The 23,079-nt window shown below is 35.7% G+C and overlaps 2 protein-coding genes and 1 pseudogene across 3 annotated transcripts; 1 reads left to right on the forward strand and 2 right to left on the reverse strand.

Moving 5' to 3' along the window:
• Positions 1-5,445: 5,445 nt before the first annotated feature.
• On the reverse strand, positions 5,446-6,271 carry LOC132058390 (RING-H2 finger protein ATL80-like; annotated as a pseudogene).
• Positions 6,272-8,890: 2,619 nt separating this feature from the next.
• LOC132056835 (uncharacterized) lies at positions 8,891-14,758 on the forward strand. Its single transcript, XM_059449208.1, has 8 exons — positions 8,891-9,899; positions 10,885-10,961; positions 11,126-11,294; positions 11,410-11,498; positions 11,620-11,784; positions 11,911-11,988; positions 13,478-13,581; positions 14,309-14,758. Exons 1-8 carry the CDS (start codon positions 9,401-9,403, stop codon positions 14,412-14,414), a joined length of 1,287 nt encoding a protein of 428 aa, XP_059305191.1. The 5' UTR covers positions 8,891-9,400; the 3' UTR covers positions 14,415-14,758.
• A 1,433-nt stretch (positions 14,759-16,191) lies between these two features.
• LOC132056837 (uncharacterized) lies at positions 16,192-22,084 on the reverse strand. Of its 2 annotated transcripts, XM_059449209.1 has the most exons (7): positions 21,657-22,083; positions 19,003-19,161; positions 18,691-18,816; positions 18,006-18,185; positions 17,397-17,561; positions 16,522-16,855; positions 16,192-16,481 (listed from the first exon to the last, which is right to left on the reverse strand). In XM_059449209.1, exons 1-7 carry the CDS (start codon positions 21,864-21,866, stop codon positions 16,429-16,431), a joined length of 1,227 nt encoding a protein of 408 aa, XP_059305192.1. In that variant the 5' UTR covers positions 21,867-22,083; the 3' UTR covers positions 16,192-16,428. The 2 variants fall into 2 exon arrangements, with proteins under 2 accessions (XP_059305192.1, XP_059305193.1); XM_059449210.1 differs by having other exon boundaries at positions 16,192-16,855; positions 21,657-22,084.
• Between the last annotated feature and the right edge of the window lie 995 nt (positions 22,085-23,079).

Raw genomic sequence — 23,079 nt, forward strand, 5'->3', positions numbered from 1 at the left:
GCTAAGATATCCACGCGATTCTGTTCCTTTTCGCTAAGATATCCTTGTAAACTGATTTTCCTATTAACTGCCAAAAGCAAAAGGACAGTCATATTAACAATGAACAGTTTGAAACCAGAGCAACAAGGCCATCACATTCATCTGATATATTAGGCTGATCAGCAGAGTCAACTTTGTTGCTGAAAGAACTCAATAACATACGAAGAAGAGTGCTATCAGAAAACTTTTATTCACTGTCAATATCATCACAATTGAACTCACCTTATGCTACAATTCACACCACAATTTATCATGACAAATACGAATGGTTTATGTGAGAGTAACAGATCATGATTTACACGACAACCTGGTATCTACCCACGCTGCTAGCAGAAGCCAAGTAAAGATTTCAATAAGGCAACAAATTTGAAACTAGAACACCAAGAAAGAGAGGCGCGTTGGAAGAATATCTAACTGCAACAAATGAAACATGAATGAGAATCTGTAAGGCGGCTTGTACAGAATGAATTGACTAAGGCTCGTATTCACTCTCTAGGGTTGGTTGTGTTCGTGTCACGGTAGCAGCTGGTGCTTTTGTGCTCCCAATTCTAGTCATATGCAATGCTTCTCCAGCCTCCGCAGCCCTCTCCATCTGTTGCATTTTTTTCCTCTTCTTGTACTTGCCCACCCACGCTATCAGAAGGCCTAACAAAAACAACAATACTAGTCCTCCTACCACCGAACCAACAATTATCCAGATCTTTGACTTGTTTTTCTTACCCTTACCAGCTGGTACGGGTGGTGCTTCCTTCGGAGGGCCTACTGGTGGAGCTGGAGAAGGAGCGATTGATACGACAACAATAGAGAAATGCCCCCGTTGAAATGTGATGCATATGTTTTCCGACAATACACTGCTGAAATTCACTGATCCTTTCAAATGAAACGACAGTTTGAAACCAGAACACAAGGCCATCACATTCATCTGATATTTAGGCTGAGCAGCAGAGTAAACTTTGTTGCTGAAAGAATTCAATAACATACGAAGAAGAATGCTAAACTTTTATTCACTGTCAATATCATCACAATTGAACTCACCTTATGCTACAATTCACACCACAATTTATCATGACAAATACGAATGGTTTCTGTGAGAGTAACAGATCATGATTTACACGACAATCCTGTATCTACCCACGCTGCTCGCAGAAGCCAAGCAAAAAATTCAATAAGGCAACAAATTTGAAACTAGAACACCAAGAAAGAGAGGCGTGTTGGAAGAATATCTAACTGCAACAAATGAAACATGAATGAGAATGTGTAAGGCGGCTTGTACAGAATGAATTGACTAAGGCACGTATTCACTCTCTAGGGTCGGTTGTGTTCGTGTCACAGTAGCAGCTGGTGCTTTTGTGCTCCCAATTCTAGTCATATGCAATGCTTCTCCAGCCTCCGCAGCCCTCTCCATCTGTTGCATTTTCTTCCTCTTCTTGTACTTGGCCACCCACACTATCAGAAGGCCTAACAAAAACAACAATACAAGTCCTCCTACCACCGAACCAACAATTATCCAGATCTTTGACTTGTTTTTCTTTCCCTTACCAGCTGGTACGGGTGGTGCTTCCTTTGGAGGGCCTCCTGGTGGAGCTGGAGAAGGAGCGATTGATTCGACAACAATAGAGAAATGCCCCTGTTGAAATGTCGTGCATATGTTGTCCGACAATACACTGCTGAAATTCACCGATCCTTTTAAATCAAACGAAATGCACCTAGCAGATGATCCAACAGGCACCGACTTGACGTCTGAAAACCTTATCGAGATGGGCTGACCAGAAGCCCTGATATCCAACTCAGGCAAGTTAGTTGCTGAAAGGTTTAATGCATCATAAGCAAGAAGACCCACAACAGGAGTCAAGTACAGATAACCAGGTCTACTATAATATCTCGCAGACCAATTACCCAAATTTTGGTAGACCAAAACAAGCCTCTCAGCATAAGGCTGCTCAACAACGCCAACCGGTATCTGAAACTCTTTATACATCGGAACACCTCGGGTATATAAACTGCCACTCCTTAACCTCATAGCCGACACCTTAATCCCCGTCAAATTCAATGGCAAGTCTCCATCATAAACAACACCCGTCCTTGGACGAGCAAATGCACGATAAGCATAAGCCTGGAGGAGCGCATCTAACGCCCGTGCATCCCCCAAGGAAGAACCATTAAGCTGAGAACTCACTAACCGTGGCAAGATACATAGCCACATTAGTAAAAGAAGCATCGAGAGACTTTCAATAAGCCCCATCGATGCTTCACAATATCGAATAACCAGTACAATCTTCCTTAGCCCTCACACTGCAGGCTACTAACCACCAAAAAATGGTCAACCCCAAAAAGACAGTACTACTTATTATATAAGAATGAGTCTTCAGATCCAAAATAAGCAACTAAACTAAAGACTGACTTCGTCATCTGTTTTAATGACTAGACATGTCTCCAACATCACATCCACAAGTAATCTAGCACTGAATATGAAATGCAACGACAACTGTACGAAAAAGATCCATTGTTTGGCGATGATTAAGCAAGCAGAGTTGGCACTTCCACCCGTTAAAAAAGTCACAACCTCCAAAACACCTTTTTACCTTTTGGAATAAAAGTAAAGAGCTTCTAATTACTCAAATTTTGGCTGATTTAATGCTCAGATTTGAGCATTTTATGGAAATAGAGCAATGTAGATTCGTTTAGACCCACCAAATATTTTCTACTATGTGTGAGTTGATTTAACAAATTACCTGAAATGACGCTACTTCCAAAACCCTAATCTAAGCTTAATTCGCCCGCACTGGAATAATCCAATTGAAACTCTCACACTATGAAATAAAGTGTTTGAGAAAATGTAATGATTCAGTGAGGAGAAAATGGTAATTCTGCATTATACAATTGAGTAGCACAATACATCGTTTAGTTAGCAAATACCGCGTCGTATAGAGAAGATAAGCTTTGGAGATGAAATGGTGGAGAGTGCAGTGGAAATGGAAAGAGGAGAAGAGAAGAAAAGTGAATGAATGCTAGATGACAGATTGAGAAAAAAATTAGTGGGCCTTTTTTGGGGCTAAAATGTGAATACACACTTTAATAATTACTCCTACTAGTACTAATTCCCTTATTTGTGTTTTTTTAATTTTAATATTAATATTTGTACACACCAACTTTATACAGCTGTACAATCACAATGCAATGTGAATGTCCAAATGGATCTATTAATATAACAATGCTGCTTTGATTACCAAAAAAAAAAAAATGTCCAATTGGAGAATCAAGTCAAAGATGAGCTCACTTTAGTCAGGAGTACAGTTTTGTGAATATATCAAAATCAGTGATTTTTTTAATTAAAGAATAGAGTAGTATAGTAACAATAAAAAAGGTGCTTCCTCCGTGTCGACTAATTGAGAGTATGTTTGGTACTACGAGAACCACTCTCGATGAAAATGATATAAAGCCATTTTTTATATTGACTAGATGGCGTATGCCCGTGTTGTGTACGGGCCTAATACTTTAGATTATATAATGTATCTATGTGTATATAATTGTGTATAATTATAAAGATTTATGTATTAAATAGTGATAGTATATATATTTTATATTGTTAATAAACATACATAGGTTTGCACTATCTATGCATATATATAGTTGAACATTAATACATATACACAAAACCCGAGTACTTGCATCGGTCCAACAAAAAATAATCTTAGCGCCTTTTCTTTTTTAGTCGATTTTAAAAAAGAATGATATATTTTATGTTTAGAAATCATTTAACTTAAAACTTCACCTTTACCTTTAATAAAATAATTTAAATCCACACAAATATCGCATCATTTTTGTTTTGGAATCACGAGTTTTAAAGATCTTTCATTTCTTTTTTAAACCGTGCCTAATAAAAACACGCGTAAATTAGGAGAGAGAGTTTTGCCTTTTAATAATATAATTATAAATTTTTATTCTAGAAAGTATTATAATTCAATTAATTGAAAATATCAATAAATTATTTTATTTAAATCAAAAACTCTTTCCATATATGACTTTCCTGGTTTGGTTCTCTAATTGAAAGATTTGAAATACACCTTCTCATACCGAGTTTCATGTCATCATCTCTTTCTACTCAACAACACTGAAAAGCGTTTTCATGCGTTAACATCTATTGCAGTCTTAAATTTTTAAGTATAGACCAACTTCATCATTTTAAGAAAATATTTGTATACGTTTGTTGATCGTTTATATTTCGTCTTTTTAATGTTATTCCTCATTATTTGTGTGAGACGTATGTATCTAAAATTAGTGCATTTTTATCTTTACCCAAAGGTATAAGTTTTAAATCTTTTGGTTTTATGACTTCTTTAGCTTTTTGTGTTCAATTTAAATCGTTATTTCTTTTTTTCATTTCTCTTTAAATTTTCTACAAGCGTCTTTCTTTACCATTTTCTGAACTTATTATCATTATTTAAATGTTTTTTTTTTTTTGCAATTGTCTCATACTTCTTCAGGTGGACCCCACCTTATTATTTTTTTTACAATTGTCTCCTACTTTTTCGCGTGGACCCCACCTTTTTTTTTTGCAATTGTCTCCTAATTGTTCACATGGACCTCACTTAAATTTTTATTTATTTTTTATTTCTACTATTGTACAAGAGTGGGCCCCACCTTAATTTATTTTATTTTATTTTATATTATTTCTACTATATTAGAAGAGTGAGTTTGATATCATTATTTAAATGTCTTATTTTTTTTTTATTTTTTTTTTTGCAAATGTCTCCTACTTCTTCCAAAGATAAAATATTACATCCACGTAGTTATATTTTTAATTTATATATCTGATAGCCAACTTTTTTACAATAGTGTTTATACACACGATATATAACATTATACACTTACTGTAAATAATGTATCGATCTTATATAAAAGTGTATAATAATGTATAAAAGGGTCATTTTGGGTAATACTAAAAATGGAAAAGGGCCAAATATGCCCCTGTACTATTGAAAAAGGGCCAAATATCTACTTCGTTAAACTTTAAGACGATATATCTCACGCTAACAGCATACTAGGTTAAATATCTTGCATAATAAAAGTTATCAAAGTGACAACTAATCTCATATGACATTTTACATTTAATGAGGTGGATCTAGTAGACGTCACCAGTAGCCATTGCTAACTCATTTTTTATTCCTCCCCTATTATTTATTCTTACTAAAATTTCCTTTCCCTCCATCGCCATTACCACTATTACTGCGACCACGACCATGTTGCCGACTTTAATGTCATAGCTGTCCAGACTTTTTTGGACATCCATTCGAACGAAGATAGTGTCGCCACTGCTTTATTAGGTAAAGAAGCTGTAAAATTAACATGGCCATAAATCTCAACGGACTTGATGTTAATAGTCAATCATTTGCGGTACTACCGGAGTCTCACATCAAAGATGTAGTAATAAAGAGTAATTACATGTAATTCCCTAGATGAGTCCTAACCTGCATAGCACAATAGCTGGCTTGTTACTACAGGTGAAACTTCACCGAGATCTTAAATTATAGTACTATTGATAATTTATATTATCAGCATATACTATATGATTTATAGCTAATTTCTTTTCTTCTATTCCTAGACTAAGAAATTTCTTGAGCTAGTGGATGTAGCACACGGACGAGACTCCGCCGGAGTTGTTGTCAGAGCACAGCTTGATTTGCCGGAAACAGCAAGGAACTCACCGCACTTCCTGCACCGAGCAACAACGAGAATTTGACGACAAGAAGGGCAACGACTGCAGGAATTTATTCTTCAATCCTTTATTCGCCGCCGACGGTTGACCACCGCCGGAGGGAACGACGAGCCACGCGCAACTCGCGATGGAGATGAGACCTACCACGCAAATTAGGGCACAGAGAAGAGCAGCTAGTATTACAACGAAATTGGACTCCATTATCACTGGCGACGGCGGCTCCAACGTCGCTGGCGGTGAAAGGGAAGCTGAAAAGGAGTAGGTGCTAAGAGAAATCTATGTCACGTTGAGGTGGCATCCATTTCATTAAATGTTAATACACTTTAGATAATTTTAACGGAAGAGGGGTATATTTGAACTCATAGTATAACAGCAGGGGTATAGTTGGCCCAAAAATTTAATGAAGGGTATGTTTGACCCTTTTTCAATAGTATAGGGGTATATTTGGCCCTTTTTTGTACTAAAAATATGAGTCAGTTCGGGTAAATATTTTTTCACCCACAACACACATGTGGATCCCTACCTTAATTTTTTTTTATATGAGTAGGAGGTGTACCCACTTTTTTTATTTTTTTTTATTTTTTAAACATGAGTAGGAGGTGAATGACGATACCACGTCCAAACTCATGCTTCTAATATAGTTAAAATATTTTCCTTTAAAGAAAAAAAAATCATCAAAAAAGAAGAAAATTTTATTTTTGATCATTTATAGGCGAAATTAGTTCTTCATAATTATCTTAAACTTTTGATTTTATTATTCTTGCTCCAGTTAACACTTAATTATTATTATTAACTTTTAGTACTTATTAATTTAATCAAAACACTTTTTAATTTGTTGTCCTATTATTAATCAATATAACATAGGAGTATATTGTTTCAAAAATATCTTTTACAAAAAATGAATCCGTCATATCAGACACTTTGAATTTATATTATATACAATGACGAATTTGATTAAGAAATTACGAGCACATTTGAACCCAATATTTTTGACACAAAGCTTAGATATATATGTAATGGATTACCAAAAATTAAATAAATTCTAGCCCTCCATAGTCTGAAATAATGTAATGGTTTTGATGATAAACATAAAAAGATTGAACCAATTAAATTTAAAGCTTTGATCAATCTCTCTATTACCATACGTTTATTTATCTATATAATTGTGGTCCTACGTGATGTGGCACGAAATATCTCAATTTTTAAATTCCAAGTGTTTCTATCAGTAAATACAATTACTCAACTTTTTTTCCTATTTTACTTTTCGTTTAAGTGTGTTTTTTATGGAATAAGACTTTTCCGTTTGGATGACTGGCCAGCTTAAAAAAATAAGTTGGGGTAGCCCAACTTATTTTTTTGGCTCGTTTTATAAGCTTTACCTTTTTAAAAAAATTTAAACGGGCCCTAATACCAATGTACATAAAATTTTCTATATATATGAAATTAGACCCATATTTATCCAGTGTAGCGGTATTTTTTTTGTTTACCAAATATGGTAGGAGTTTTGTTTCAAAAAGTATACAAAATCCTTCGCAGACATCTGGAGATGATTGTTGATCAATAGTAGGAAGCAGGTTCCAAATGCACGAAAAATTCCTTGAGGAATTAAGCTTATGGTATAAACGCATGCAGAGGCGAATTTAGGATTTCTAGAACATGGGTGCACCACTATAAAAAAGAATGAAAAACATGAATTAAGTGGGAATTTGATACCTAATCTTCTAGGTAAATAACTCAACATTCAATCACGTGCACCATTAATCTTCTTGTAGCATGAGTGCCGCTATTATACCAATTTTTAAAAATATATATACATAAAATACCTAATTTTACGAAAAGACAATGGGTTAAGTGCCCATAATTTAGCCTACAAATTCGCCCCTGGACGTGTGGATTAAGGAAATGTGTTCTATCATGAAAATATTGCACTATGAGAGCCAAACTGTCAATGAAGAGAACATGTTCCCAAGGAAGCTGCTGCTTAGTTCTCAAGTTGTTAGGTTGATTCTTTGTTCTTGAATTCTAACCTATTTACTTTACTAGAAGTTTATAATAGGTGTTGAGTGATTGAGTTGTAAAGACTTTCAAGACTAGGGAAGAATCTTGAAAGGGGTAGCTACAATTAGAAAGAATTGTAGGGGTTGGTGCTAAGTTGTTAGTCCCTTTAGTTATAGAGTTGTAACGTTAAACTGCTCGAACCTATCACTACTAGAATCAAACCCACCACCATTAAAGCACCATATGAGAAGCTCGCCTTGTCATTGGGCTCTCAGTGATAGGGTCGTTACCATCGAACCGCCCGGCACCACGGATCTCCACCCATAAACCACCAATCTTCATCTCCATTTCAATTTACCCCGTCATTGTTCTTGAGTTTGATTTGATCAGGTCATAACAGAAACAACCGGGTAAGTTGATATGGTTGAAGTTGCCGATGGGTTATGTGATTTATTGAGATTTTTTAATAAATTAATGATTGTGGTTCGTTGGGGTGTCATTTGGAGAATAATGGTTAAAATTTGAGAATTTCACGAAGATTTGGCCTATTTCGGATGGAGTTTTGTGGTTTAAGTTCGTAGGAGACGAAGCCTAATCTTTGTATAAGTTTGTATAACAGTGTAGAAGTGTGTATAAATACCTCTATACATTATTATATCCTTTTATAAAAGATTGATACATTGTCTACGGTAAGTGTATAATGTTGTATATCATGTGTATAACCACTGTCGCAAAAGAAGTTGGCTATGTAGATGTAAGTTAAAAATATGATTACGATGATGTAATATTTTATGTTGGATTGTATAATATTGAAAATATCCCTTTTTTCATTTTGTTGAGAGGTCCGTAATTTTAGAAAAATTAAAGCAAATAAGCTCCCATCGGTTTGATACCGTAATTTTAATCTATAATCTTTGATTTCATAATAACAACATCTAGATATGAGGAAAAAATAATCAAAAAATTATGCGACGCGACAAACATTTAGATTGTATTTATGAAATGTAGCTATCATTTTTAAAAAATATGAAACATAGCTACCGTATTCTGAAATGTAGCTATCGGTATGTGTTGTTGCAGCTCTTTCGTGAAATTTTAGCCGATACAAATGAACTGACATAGCTAATATCCGCTTGATATATCTCGCTGATATAACTGATACAATTCTTCTGCCTGATACAATAATTATAGTTATGTTTTATAAATTCACAAATTGCAGCTATTTTTCGTAATTACTCTCCAAGCTATATAGCTGTTTACGAAATGTTCTAAAAAATAATCCACCAATTTATAGAGTAAATTACAAGTGGTGAGAAAAAAGAGAGTACGATGATGTTGTTTGTTTAACGCGCTCTCGATTCTATCTGGCAAATAAGGAGACACTAACTCACAAGGAATTCTGTAGATGACACCATAGCCACAGCCTCCTAATTTTTATACCCATTCATTGCATTTCACCTTTTCATTTAGCCTTATACATCACCAGAGAGAGGTAGGATTTTTTCAGGAATATGATCAACTAACGGATTTTCAATCTCCAAGGTTACCTTTTACCTTCAATATCCTCATTTTCCTCCCCACCCACCCTTTATTGGGTATTCTTGTCCCAAGCAAATACTACTAGTATCCATAATTAGGGTTAGGGGGATGCGTATGGAAGCATCCGGTACAAATGCAGACCCTCACAGAGCTACATCTTCGTCTGGTAGAAGATATGGAGTCCAGTTATCTGCTTCCAACTTGTTACGTTGGCCATTGTCTACACTCTTAGAATATTCCGGCTTTCTTAGTAGGCTGCAATCCACTAATTCTGATGAATCCGATAATGTGACCTACCGAGATGATTCGGGGGCATTATCGACTACTACTGGCGAGGTTGCCATTAGGATTATTGGTGCTACTGATCAAGAACATAATGCAGTCGGTGGGCAAAATGAAGCAGTTGTGCAACCGACCGGGTCTGCAGTGTCAGTGGGGGAGGGAGAGGTAGCATCGCAGGCCGATGTGGGGCCCACTGAGAGTAATAATAGTAATAGGGATTCTTCTTACCAAAGATATGATATACAACAAGCCGCTAGGTGGATCGAGCAAGTTCTCCCCTTCGCTTTGCTTTTGTTGGTTGTTTTCGTTCGCCAGCATTTGCAAGGTACTGCACTATTATTTTCCTTGTGCTAACTAAATCATTTGAACCAATTATTGTTTGTACATAGTTTAGTTTGTTTGCTTCCTGTGTTGCTTACATTTCTTTCGGTAATTGGAGTGCTATCTAAAACAACCTCTCTACCCACAAAGCGTGAGTGGTAAGGTCTCAAGGTACATTCTACTCCTCTCTCGCATCTTGCCACAAATGCCTCGTACCCCACTTTCATTACACTGGTTAATGTTTGACAAGTTGTTGTAGTTTAGTTTGTTTGCTTGATTTCAGCATATTTTGGACTGCACGGGGCTTTTTTTTTTTCTGGTAGAGCAATCCCAGAACTTTTAACTTCTTTGTACCCATGGTACTGTCTGCTCAGTTAATGAGGAGGGCTGGTTTGTGATTTAGGTGCTAATTGAGTTCTTCTACATTAGTAGGTTGTTGTGTTCTCATGACTATACGGATTTTTGTCTTTCATACGTGCCTCCTAGATTGGCCAGGTCGTGTGTTTGATATAAGGGTATTGCATTTATACATCAGTATTGCATTTATACATCATTCTTTTTGTTGTTAGGTAAGGACTATAATTTTTATTTGGATCAGATACCAGCATTTCCCAGCAATTTGTCCTAACTGTTATCCTTGGCCTGCGTGGCATGTTTTGCTCTTGTGAATGCTCTATGATAATGTCATTGTCTTCTCTTGTTTTATTTTTACTCGCTGGATCGAATAGCTCACTTTCCCTCCTCTCTTTGTTCATTGTCCTCTCATTTTGTTTTCCGCTTTTCATCCTTTAGCTGTCTTAGCTTACCTTTTGTTTGGGGGAGGGGGAGGTAATCTAGGTTCTATTTTTTCCTCTGTTGAGAGATGTGATGCCTATCAAGTATCAAGTTTCTCTGTGTGCTTGAGGTTGAGCATGTTCATTGTGATTATCATATATTTTGTGGGTTGTACCTCTAAATATTGCTTTCTGACTTGTTGGCGAATTATACAGGTTTTTTTGTTACAATATTGCTCGCCGCTGTCATGTTCAAGTCAAATGATATTGTAAAAAAGCAGACAGCACTTAAGGTGATGTACAACCACTGGTACACAACAGAAAATATAGGGTGAAAAAAAAAAAAGGAACTAATTAGCTGATTATAAAATTATTCATCTTTTCCTTACTGCTTTCAGCCTGATCATTGATTCATACTACTTCATAATGAAATTGTTATTGATCTTCTTCCTTGCAGGGCGAGAGGAAAATATCAGTTCTGGTGTGCATATCTCTTTTCTTCACTGTTCATGTAATTGGGATTTATTGGTGGTACCGAAAAGATGATCTTTTATATCCATTGCTGATGCTTCCGCCGAAGACGATACCCCTCTTTTGGCATGCGATCTTTATAATAATGGTGAATGGTGCGTTCTTTAAAATTTGTTGTTTTTAGACTGAACCTATTGCTTTGGTGTTCGGAACTTTATGAACTGACTGTATCATTGAGTTAATTTCTGTTACTTTGCTTTTCTGTGATAGACACTTTGATTCGCCAGGCAGCAATGGTCTTTAAATGTTTTCTGCTAATGTATTACAAGAACAGCAGGGGCCATAACTACCGTAAACAGGTAGCGATAGTGTAGAGATATTTGACAACCACAGTGGAAAACAGGCATGAGAGCTCTCATGCCCTGTGGTATATGTACAATGAAACAGGAACCTTCTGAGAAGAGCTATTTGCTTTTACAGGGACAAATGCTAACTTTGATTGAGTATCTTCTACTGCTATATCGTGCTTTGCTGCCAGCTCCTGTTTGGTATCGTTTCTTTTTGAACAAGGACTATGGTGGCCTCTTTTCATCATTGATGACTGGGTTGTATCTAACTTTCAAGCTCACTTCTGTCATCGAGAAGGTAAAATAGTTGAAGGATCAGTATTTTCATCCATGCATTCCTTCTCATTATCTTTCTAATTTTGAGGGCTGTTATCATCATTTCTCTAACATACTGGTCTACTGACCCTATCTGTATATTCCTTAGGTCCAATTCTTCTTCACGGCATTGAAGACCCTGTCACGTAAAGAGATTCACTATGGAGCATATGCGACTTCCGAACAGGTAATAGGGTTTGTTTTGCGTTTTGAGTACCTAGTATGAAGTTGTTTCCTTTAGCAGAATACGAGAAATTTAACCTTGTTGAAACTCTAGTGGTTTTACCTGCATGCTTAAATAAATAGCCATAAACAATTACCAGCATTCACTTCATTATGAATATTGATAGACTCATAATTAAGTCTAGCAAAAGAGGGACTAGCCTCATCATAGTGATTAGAGAACACCTCTTATAGTTCATTAGTCAGTCGATCTAGTTGGTGATATTTACATGGGAATGTATGGGTGTTTGATGACTTGATTCACCACTTAAAGCTGAATACATTAAGGGGTCGTTTGGTTTGTGGGACAAGGGGTAATAATCCCAAGACAAATGACGGGATTATTTTATCCCGCGTTTGGTTGAAGTTTTGATTTCGGGATTAGCAATCCTGAGATTATTTATACCATAATTAGGGTATTATTTTTATACCACTCAATGTGGGATGACAACCTTAATCCAGGGATAAAACACCAATATGACAAAGTTGCACCTCTCCAAAGCTCTTCCCCAAAGTCCTTCAAAAAAGTTAAGGTTAAAATTTGAAATAAAAGTTTATCCCAGTTTATGTAGTGTAAACCGAGCACATGTTTTATATTATACCCTGTATATCCCATTTATATTCCAATTAACCAATCATCTATTGATAAAAGTATGACCCCTAAATAATGCCGTTCATTATTAAATCCCCGTATTATAATCCCGATATTACTTGTTCATCAATCAAACGACCCCCCAGGATTAAATCTTGGTTTTTTTAATAACAGAAATGAATGATAAGTAAATTCATCAAAGACCTATTTAAATGGATTACTACATTGTTATTGATCATTTTAAAAAGTATTTTTGGAGAATTTTGAATAATCAGTTTTAGTTTTGATAAACTAATTGTCTTCATTAAGTAACAATTAGTTATTAGCTCTAGAAGTTTTTTTTTTTTTTTTTAATAGCCTCCATCGATTGTAATTAAGGGATCTGATGTAATTGATTAAATGACATAAAACAATCCAAATTAAATGCTGACAAAAAATATTTAGAAAATTTGAGTGGATTGAACAGCTTATCACCAAACTAAAAATGTCGATTGTTATATGTTATACAATTTCATTGTTAGGTCTTATATTTCTTATTTGGAATTCAGCATTTTTGACGGAATAACAGACATTAATTTTGGTAACGATGTGGACATTTTCCAATGAATATTTTAAGAACGGCTTTTCAGGGAGCCAAATTCAATTGCATGCTTTCTCTATAAGGGGTTCCTGTGAACTTCTGCAGTCTTTGGAAGACAAGAAGCTGTCTGCTGTTATCATTTTACATCTTTAAAATTCTGGACTTCTTATATACTACAGCCTTTTGAAACCTGTAACACCAAAAAAGTATTTCATAGGAACTCTACTAAACTGTGTTTTTTAAGTGTTTCCTGAAGTTAAAAAATTATTGGATTCATTGCAGGTCAATGCAGCTGGGGATCTGTGCGCTATTTGCCAGGAGAAAATGCATGCCCCAATCTTATTACGTTGTAAACACATATTTTGCGAAGATTGTGTATCTGAATGGTTAGTTTTCTGCATCTTCTCCTGCATGTTGTGCTAGGACTCACCTTGAGCATGGCCACTTTATGATGCTATGTTCTTTAGTGGAATAAGCTCTTTCTCTAGCAGCTTTTAATGATTGTGGTAGGAATAAGCGAATAAGCTAAGATTGTACATAACATGTCGACCAAGCACATTGAATATGTGATGTTCTTTCTTCAGTTTGTTTGATATCTATATTAGATTGGGTATCTGATGTAAATCTCATAAAATTTTGTTGAGGAAGTTTATTATTTCATTTTTGCTTGTGTTTGCTTTACCTCAGACAGATGGATCCCAAAAAAATCTATGATTTAATTATACATATCTTGAGTTCTGAATATTTGTCTCTTCCTCTTTTGGTGCTCCAGAAAACAAACATAGAAATATCCTTTCATTTGTCTCCATTTTTTTCCTCCAATCAGTCACAGAAGGCATTCCTCCCCCAATCGAAAGAGATTGACCAAAGAAAAAAAATCTATTCACGTATTTCCTCTTTCTGAGAAGATTCACTTAGTTTCAATTTTGAAATTAATTTTGTCAATTATGCGTTCCTCCTCATTGTGAATATCATCTCATTCCTCTTCCTTGTTTTTGGTGCGAAGAGACCTAGTAGACTATTTCCATAGTGGAAAGACAATCTTGAAGATTTCCTCTTAAGTTTTTGTATGCCATGCTTGATGCTTGATTACTCACTATGTTCTGCTGTCAGGTTTGAGAGGGAGAGAACATGCCCTTTATGCAGGGCTTTGGTAAAATCTGCCGATCTTAAATCATTTGCTGATGGTTCAACTAGTCTCTTTTACCAGTTATTCTGAAGGGATATTTGTTAATGTGAGGGAGTTTCTAATTTAAAGCGGCCAGCTCTGCTTAGACCAGCTATGTCGGATCTCCATCAGCAGAAAGAGAAATTGACATTCCATTCCGTAGGACTCTGATTTTCCCCTTCCAGAAATTGGAGTGGCTTGTCACGATTTTTGAGGCCATTGTTTATTTGCTGATCCATAGGAGCAGCAGCTGTTGTTCATATGTTTATAAATGAAAACTATATGTATTGGTCCACTAGTCAACAAAACTAGCAGTTTTAAAACTCATGGTGTAGCTCATTTTTCATATACTATATGTACTTTATGTCCCAATAGGAGTTATGATTAACTTATTATTTGGAGGGGTTTTGTAAGGCATAACCAAGCGCGTAATCTGCATTCTCATTTGTGTAGTAATTTATGTGAGATCGTTAAATAGGTAAACCATCTTTTGGGGAAAAGTTCAGTTCCTGGGAGCTCTATAATGCCGCAAGAGGACATTCAAGTCATAAACAGGATAGCCTCGTTCCATGACAACCTAGTAGATTCATCTCACTTCTGACGTCATAACCTTTAGAAGACGCCATGCTAGTATCGCTCATCATTCTTGCACAACAAACAACCGTAGTATATTTCACAAATTCAACAAGCTCTTGGTCAAAATGATCCCTTTCATCACCAACCTCAAAATATCGAGCGAACCTACGAACACGTCCTTTACTGAAGGATTACAACCGCCTATTTCCATAAGAATCACTCGTCATAGTTAACTTCCCCCACTTGACATAAAGCCGATATCCATTTCCTCAAAAGAACCCCCAAACCACTTATTCTTACTCCACCACCATAGTCCCATCCTGTCGAAAGTTCACTTAGCCTCTCATACCCCATGCATTATCAAACTTAGCACACCCCGTGCTCCCATCAGATGAGTCATACATTGTGACCGTCGTGTCACCACACTTGACTATTCAAATTCTCTTCAATACACCTCACCTCCGTAGGATAGAAAGAAAACCATTTCCACATCCGAATCTCTATATTCTATGCCAACCTCCCGGGCCACTGATGCTCGGCCTTGATCTGATGACAATTCGGGCACTAAGCCACATAATATGTCACATTCTTTTTCATATCGTTCTACCAGTAGACCACTTTAAGGTCATGATACATCTTTGTCAAACCAGGACGAATGGAATACCTAGAACCATGTGCTTCTGCCATAATCCTTTCTCATAGTCCCTCAACATCAACAACGACGACAACAACAACAACATACCCAGTGAAATCCCACAATGTGGGGTCTGGGGAGGGTAAAGTGTACGCAGACCTTACCCCTATCTCGGAAGACATAAGAAACACATAATCTTCCTTGTCATTCCAACGTACCATCTCCCCCTTGCTTGAAAGTCATAATTCTGTGCTGTTGGATCCCCTCTTTAAGCTAAAGCAGGAAGGGATCGTCATACCGCTTTTCCTTCACCTCTGCAACCAAGGATGATTCAACACCATTCTGAACAATCACCCCTCCATCCTCTGAGTCTCGGACTCCTAAGCTCGCCAATCTACAAATGTCTGTCACACCCCAAATCTAAGTGAGGCGGACAGACACTCGGTGCCTTAATTTGGCTGAGTGAACCAACCTGTAACATCTCATATAACTAAATCTATCTCAACACGGAAGGTCTTAAGTCAACTTCTTTTCTGCCCGAGTACAGTACTAAATAGCGCATGCGTAACATAAATGAAAAAGAATTAAAACACTCAAAAAGAGACCAGAAAAAAAGAATGGAAGAATGAATAGGACACCTTTTTCCAACTCTTCTCTATTCGACGGAACAAGACATCCGTACTTACAAGATTTAAAATAAATAAAAAAAGAATTAAACAATCAAGAAGAAACAAAAAAGAAAAAGAAAAAAAAGGACTTTTTGTTTACCAATTCTTCTCAATTCCCCAACTTAATCTCCCCACATATGCCACAAAACTGAAGAAGGAAAATGTGATATAGTATACTACTCTAATATTAAAACTTGAAAGAAATTCGGTACTCGCAATTCAGCAGCAGCATATCATTGACTTCTTATATCTTCCCCCGTGGAAGTTGGAAAATTGGAACTTGTTGGAGCTTCATTCTGAGAACCATCTGCTGTTACTTGGGGTGCAATGGAAGCAAGAGCTTTCACAGAGGGGCTGCGAGAGAGGGGTACCTCCGAGGGGGTACGTGGGGATGAAGGTGTTGGAGGGGAAGTAGAAAGCATCCTTGAGACAGCAGGTACGGGGTACACTTCTGTTACTTCATCAATGCCTTCATCTAGATACACAACATCTTGCATTGTTAATTGGTGGTACTCCACTATCTCTCTTAAGAAGCGATTCTCACGAGCATACACTGAATTCTCATGCGCTAGACGAGCCTTCTCTGCTAATAGTGTCTCAAGTTGAAGCCGTATCTGCAATTTCAGATGATACCAAAAGCTTTAAGTGCACAATGGATGTAGTTTAATTAACAATTTCAAATGTTAAAACGAATGGAATAAAGGCATTGAGTATGTTTTTACGCCACTTGCTTTTCTCTAAGCACCTTGCTCCTTTCAATGAAATTTGAATGGTATACTAGCAGCAAGGAGCACATATATGAATTGAAGTCACTAGAATTTATAACCATCACATTGGCCAATCACAGAAGAAGTGTCCGTGAGATAGATTTTTGCCACGATTTGCTTGTTATAATGAATATCAAATCTCGCAGAGGTAATGCTCTTCTTAAGTTTGTTGAAGATAATATTTAGATTCTTATGCACTGTCTCACTCTTCAAAGTGGCAACTGAAGGGGAAAAAACACTAAATCTAAGACAAAACTTTTCAAGATTGTAAGATCTGCTTCTTGCTGCTTCCAGATGACTTACGAAGGAAGAAGAAGATATAATGTCAAAGGAATGCTTATTACATGAAAACGCATATTACATTTGTACAAGTAGGTGGAGGAATTACCATGTCATCATCTTCAGGATTGTCTCCCTTTTCACAAGACTCCCGAAGGATTTTATTTTCTTCTTCAAGCTGAGAACACCTTAGTTTTGCAAAAGCAAGATCTGCTTTAACAGTTTTTAGTTCTCGTAGAAGAAGCTTGGCTTTGGCAGCAGTTGCCATCGCCACCTGAAACCCAAAATACATGCCAATGATGCACTTCACCAGTAAGGAGATATATTACCAAAGGAAGTTCATAATAAAACCCCACACAAGAATTCAGAACAATAAGGGAGCTATGTAAACCTGTGCCCTACCATTTAGAGAACCCATGGGATTTCATTCTGTTAAGTTAATATTGGTATTGAGGGTAATCAGGTGAACTACTGCTAATATATGAATGCAAAATTATGTCATCCATTTGTGTACTTTTCTCAAATAATCTTACTAATGGAATATTTAGTTAGTGATAGGACACTTCCACTTGCCAAAAGTACAACACAATGTCACAGTTCCGATTTTGAACTACAGTTGTGAAGTAGACCTGAAATCTGGAAAAGCGTTCTCTCTGGATATTTTATTGCCTTAGTTCTAGATGAGCAAGAAATACATTATAACAAGTTGCCAACTTACATCACGAGATGCCTTTAGTTGATCCTCATGATTGGTTTGTCTTGAGGATTGCTGCCATTCGCTATGTAGACCAGAGACATGATTTTGTTCCTCAGAGTTGGCACCTTTTCTCCTGATCTGCAGTTTGCGCGTCTCTTGAATAATGTCAGCGGTCTTGTTCTCAACAATTGTACGCCCCTCCTGAGATTCAAGAAAAACTTATGTTGAAGCAGCACTAACCTGATTAGGAAATCACATACACTATAAGCTATTCTTCTGAAAATCAACTTGCATTAGATGACAAATTGAGCCATGATCCTCATTCTTAGGCACAATAGAATAGAAAAAGATGAGATAGATAATTTCCAAATAAACAGTTCATTTATATATTAAACACATACATGTGGACATGAGGAATCATGAATATGAAATTAGAGAAGAGCCTTGCACTTTCATAAATCTATTTGAATTGGTCATTCAATGCGAATATACTATTACAAGCTTATAACTTCAGCTTAATATGTCATAAAACACTGTATCAACTAAACAATCATTTGAAACAGATAAAGATTTTCAGGAAAATAGGAAATTATAAATTAGTGTAGAAATCATGTCAGACAATTAATGAACATAGGAAGTACCACAATTAACAAACTTCAAAAGCTAGCATATGAGCTTCTTTGCAAAGAAATGGTACTTATTATACCTCCAATGCATTTCCAATGGTGTCACCAATGTGGTTCAAAGAAGATGTGAGTGCATCCAGGCCTTTCCGCAGTTTCGGATTATCCATTTTTCTGGACACATTAGGGTTCTGATATTGCTGATAAAACTGGATATTGAGAAGGATATTGGAAAGTTAGATCAGAAGCTCATAACATAAGCATGAAGTGTTTACTGAAGCATTCCTTTGGATAAACAGAAGAGACGAAGTTCTATAAATGGGGATAAAACGAGAAAATAGTTGTAGTTATATTCCTGCTTGAGGTTATTCATGTTTTATGGGGTCAATGATCACCTGGGTTTCTTTTAGGGAGCTGCTGCCCGGAGCTTCGAATTGCGGTGAAATGTTGTCATCTTCAAGAATTGCTTTAGCTTTCTTTGCCAGAACTCCCCAAAAACCACCTGTTTCATTGGAACTTGACAATGATGTATATTCATAGGAAGGAGGAGCAGCCTGATTTCCAAGCAAATTGCACGTGAATATCAGAACCGAGAAAGTAGTTGTAAAATATGATGGCAAATGCTAGCCGTGGAAACCTTTCTTATGGAACACGAAAAAACACAAAAATATGGGGCACAACGAAGTCCGCACCGACTATTCGGATTACATATCAAGTTCAAAATTAAAAATCAGAATGTGCACTGGTAAGAATTAGCAGTTTAAATAGTTAAACATTAACTTTTTTTTTTTTTATATTTGATAAACGTGATGTCCAGGATACCTGCCACCTCCCACCCGCAAAAAGTACCAGGTAAGATCCACCAAGACTAGTTAATGAACTAATTAACTAGGCCTCAATCAAATATTAGTTGGGATCTGTTGTATGAATCCTCTGTATTTCCAGTCCAATCAGGTTCATTTCATTCCAATACTAGATAAGCAGGGGAGAAAAGTTTCAGTTTCAATAAACTGAAACTTTTACTTTCTTCAACATTTATATGCATTTAATCAGAGGCGGATCTAGGATTTGACGGTGGCAGGTGCCACAATTTTCTTCAATGTACATTTTGTTAGGAACGTGTATTTGGGTCGGGTCCATCACTTTTGAGTTTATTCGGGTCAACTTAATAGGCCGTTTTTTATTTGCAAATATAAAATTACATCTCAAAAATCAAGAAACGAACATAATTAGCATCTTAAACAAGGAATCACACCCATTAACAACAGAAGTAAAATCAACATTTTCACCAAGGAACTTACATCTTTTATGTATATTAAAAAATGAACTTGCACAAGTAAAATAACATCTTCAATAAGGGAATTACACCAATCAAACTAAGAAAAATAATAGAAAAACTCTTCAATAGGTAAATTACACCCCATAGGTAAATGTAGAATTAGGTAAACAACAAGTTCTCAAAAATAAATCATAAATTTCATGTCTTTTCTAAGCAACGCTTACGAAATTTCCATCACAATTTAAGTAGTAAATAGATTGAATGTAACAATTATAGAAAAGCACGAATTTTTATAATACACTCCCTCCGTCCATTTTTATTTATTCACTACACTAAAATAGATGTCCACTTTTACTTGGAAGTTGCATAGTTTGAAAACCCAAGACATAATTTACCATTTTATACCTATCTTACACTTATTATTAAGTACTCCCATTCATTTCTCATTTTATTTATTACTTATTAAGAGTGTCCCAAGTCAAATATAGACAAGTAAACATGGACGGAGGGAGTAATCAACAAGAAAAATTATAAAAAAATTGAATTTTGATCTCAACCCAAAATTCTCATTGAGACCCAAGTTTTTCGATTTAAATACTCACAGATTTAATTTTAGGGATTTTGAAGTTTCTATTTTGTGTGTTCTCGCTAGAGATCACAGATAAAATAATAGAATAGATGAAAGACAATATAAATAATAAAAAGATAAATAGAAAATTAGGAGAGCCAAAAAGGGAAATGACTGGTACGAAGGAACTAAAAAGCACGAAGAAAGACGGGAGTCGGAAAATGTTCAAGATAGATTCAAACTTGTGTCTACCAGCCATGACACCTTTGTGTAATTTGCGACTGGGGGTGGTAGGATCAAATATTTAATCTAGTTTAAGCAAATTGCAACATAGGTATATAAAAAATTTATCAATCTACGGAGTGCCATGCCACCCCTACCCTAAAGATGGATCCGCCCTTGCATTTAATGCTCACAGATACAGGTGATTTCATCTTAACAGCAGTAGAAGGATATGCAATACTCCAAAATAGGTACTCCCTCCGTCCTATTTTAATCGTCGCTTTAACTCTTTTCAAGCCCATTAAGAAAAACAATTAATACAAGGTGTAATTTACTAAGTTATCCCTATTTATTATAAATGTTTTTTGAGAATTGAGTAAATATTAAAAAGGAATACTCCCTCCGTCTCAAAATATTTGTTGTGGTTACTAAAAATAGTTGTCTCAAATTATTTATCATTTTCGAAGTTCAAGGCAAAATTAATCATCTTTTTCCTATTTTACCCTTGGTAGAATTTTTCTTGAAGACTACAAACCCCTCCATTAACACATAAATTGATTTGAACATTTAATGTAGAGAGATAATAACTTAGAAATAAATAAGGTTAAAGTAGTAAAAAAATCCCTTTCAATCATTGTTTCTTAAGGGGCGTGTAAACCAAAGAAGCGACAAATATTTTGAGATGGAGGGAGTACTTCTTTAATGTTGGAAATAGTTGCTAACTCTGGTGTTGAATTCCTAAAGTGACACTTATTTTGGGATAAATTTCTTAAGATAAAGAAACATTTAAAATGGGACGGAGGGAGTACTGTAATTTTCAAGGAAGTAAATTTCTCTCACTCTGACTAATAGTTATTATCTCATAAAGTCGTCATTCATTCTTGATTAGAATTTTCTTCAACAAAAAAAGTGACTTACTGACATAATAACTATTAGTTGAATAATCATCAATCTGGAAATGAAGAGTGAGGGGATCTGACCTGAGAATTAGGATGTGGAAAAGCGGAATCGGCATAAGCAGAGGAGAGAGAAGAGTCACGATGAGCGGCAGAGGCTCTAATCGCCTGAGCAGCCAGACTTGACGAAGAAATTGTATCTCTTCCTTCATCATCATCATCAGGAGGACGAAAAACGTTCTCCTCCTTGATAGTTGACGACTTTGTGATCCCTTGCCTCCTTCTATACGCCATTCAACGGGACTACCACGTACACAACCACTAAATTGGATGTATTATTATTATTATTATTAGTTGGATTTGATTTGATTTTGCAGAACAGAAATGTAAGGGAAGAGGGTGATGGAAAATTGGAGTTGGAGAGAGAATGTGCGGGAAAAGGAATCTAAAGTTGTAACCAACTTCTTTTTAAGTTGACATTATTTAATGCCCCTTTATTTTATTATTAAATCCACCGTCTCATAACTGGAAGAGTCTTTTTTTCTGTTTTTTCTTTCTTTTCAGTTTGCCTAAATTCACAGTACAGCACAAAATAGGCCCCATTGGATGATTTGTCAGCACATATTTTTAATTCAGCGAATTATACTTTGAAGTTACTTGTTGATTAAAAAATTTTGTTTCTGAATTTTATAGTAATATGAAATTTATGCTTACAAAATTACAGTTGTCAGCTTTATTTAGGAGAAGAAAGCTTTAGAGCCCGTATGCTTTATTTTTTGAGGTGAAAGGTTCAATTAATTGTTTTAAAAATTTATCTAAAAGCGACCCTTATAATTCGAAAACGAACATAAATTATTTTTTTTTCGAAATTTTTTGTTTCAATTATTTAGGTGAAAGGTTCAATTTTGTTGTTAAAATTCGAAATTGCTCAATTTTACGCTTCGCTATATTTTGGATCCATTTTTACTCTTGTTTTAAGCAAATTATCTCGTTTTTTTGTCTTGGCATTAATAGAGCTTCAACTTGAAATGGATGAATTCCACGGGTCAAAATATTTCGAGAAAAATTTGCCATTTTACGTTTGAGTATGGTTTAAAATTCCCCGCAAATTGGAGCTCCACTAGGGTCAATTGCAAAAATGAAATGTTTTCATAACGGAAAGCTGGTAAGATTAGACCCAAAATATTATAGAGGGAAAAGTTGCTTAATTTCAGATAGTATTGGACAAATTTAACCATTTTCCTTTATTTCTTTTAGTATTTTTTAGATATAAATGTCGTTAAAGTGCAGACCACACATATAATATAACCTTCAATTAGAATTTTCATTATTTAACTATATAGATTTACGTATTCTTCATATATTCACTTGTGTTAGCAACTATTATTATGGTATATTGGTATGATTTCCCGAACTTGCTGGAGCAATGATGTCAAACTTTACGTTCCAGGAGACAAGACCATGAATGAAAGTTGGTGAAAGTATTACTGATGTTCATTCCACGCTA

Source organism: Lycium ferocissimum, chromosome 5 (genome assembly GCF_029784015.1).
Source record: "Lycium ferocissimum isolate CSIRO_LF1 chromosome 5, AGI_CSIRO_Lferr_CH_V1, whole genome shotgun sequence".
NCBI classification, from domain to species: domain Eukaryota; kingdom Viridiplantae; phylum Streptophyta; class Magnoliopsida; order Solanales; family Solanaceae; genus Lycium; species Lycium ferocissimum.

Bases quoted from the DNA above. Each gene is read 5' to 3' on its own strand.
- LOC132056835 (XM_059449208.1), top strand. From the start codon at position 9,401: ATGCGTATGGAAGCATCCGGTACAAATGCAGACCCTCACAGAGCTACA. The intron at 9,900-10,884 runs GTACTGCACTAT...CGAATTATACAG, and splicing joins CGTTCGCCAGCATTTGCAAG to GTTTTTTTGTTACAATATTG. The intron at 11,785-11,910 runs GTAAAATAGTTG...TATATTCCTTAG, and splicing joins TCACTTCTGTCATCGAGAAG to GTCCAATTCTTCTTCACGGC.
- LOC132056837 (XM_059449209.1), bottom strand. From the start codon at position 21,866: ATGGCGTATAGAAGGAGGCAAGGGATCACAAAGTCGTCAACTATCAAG. The intron at 18,186-18,690 runs GTATAATAAGTA...CTTGAATCTCAG, and splicing joins CCATTGGAAATGCATTGGAG to GAGGGGCGTACAATTGTTGA. The intron at 17,562-18,005 runs GTAAGTTGGCAA...TTTGGGTTTCAG, and splicing joins AACTAAAGGCATCTCGTGAT to GTGGCGATGGCAACTGCTGC.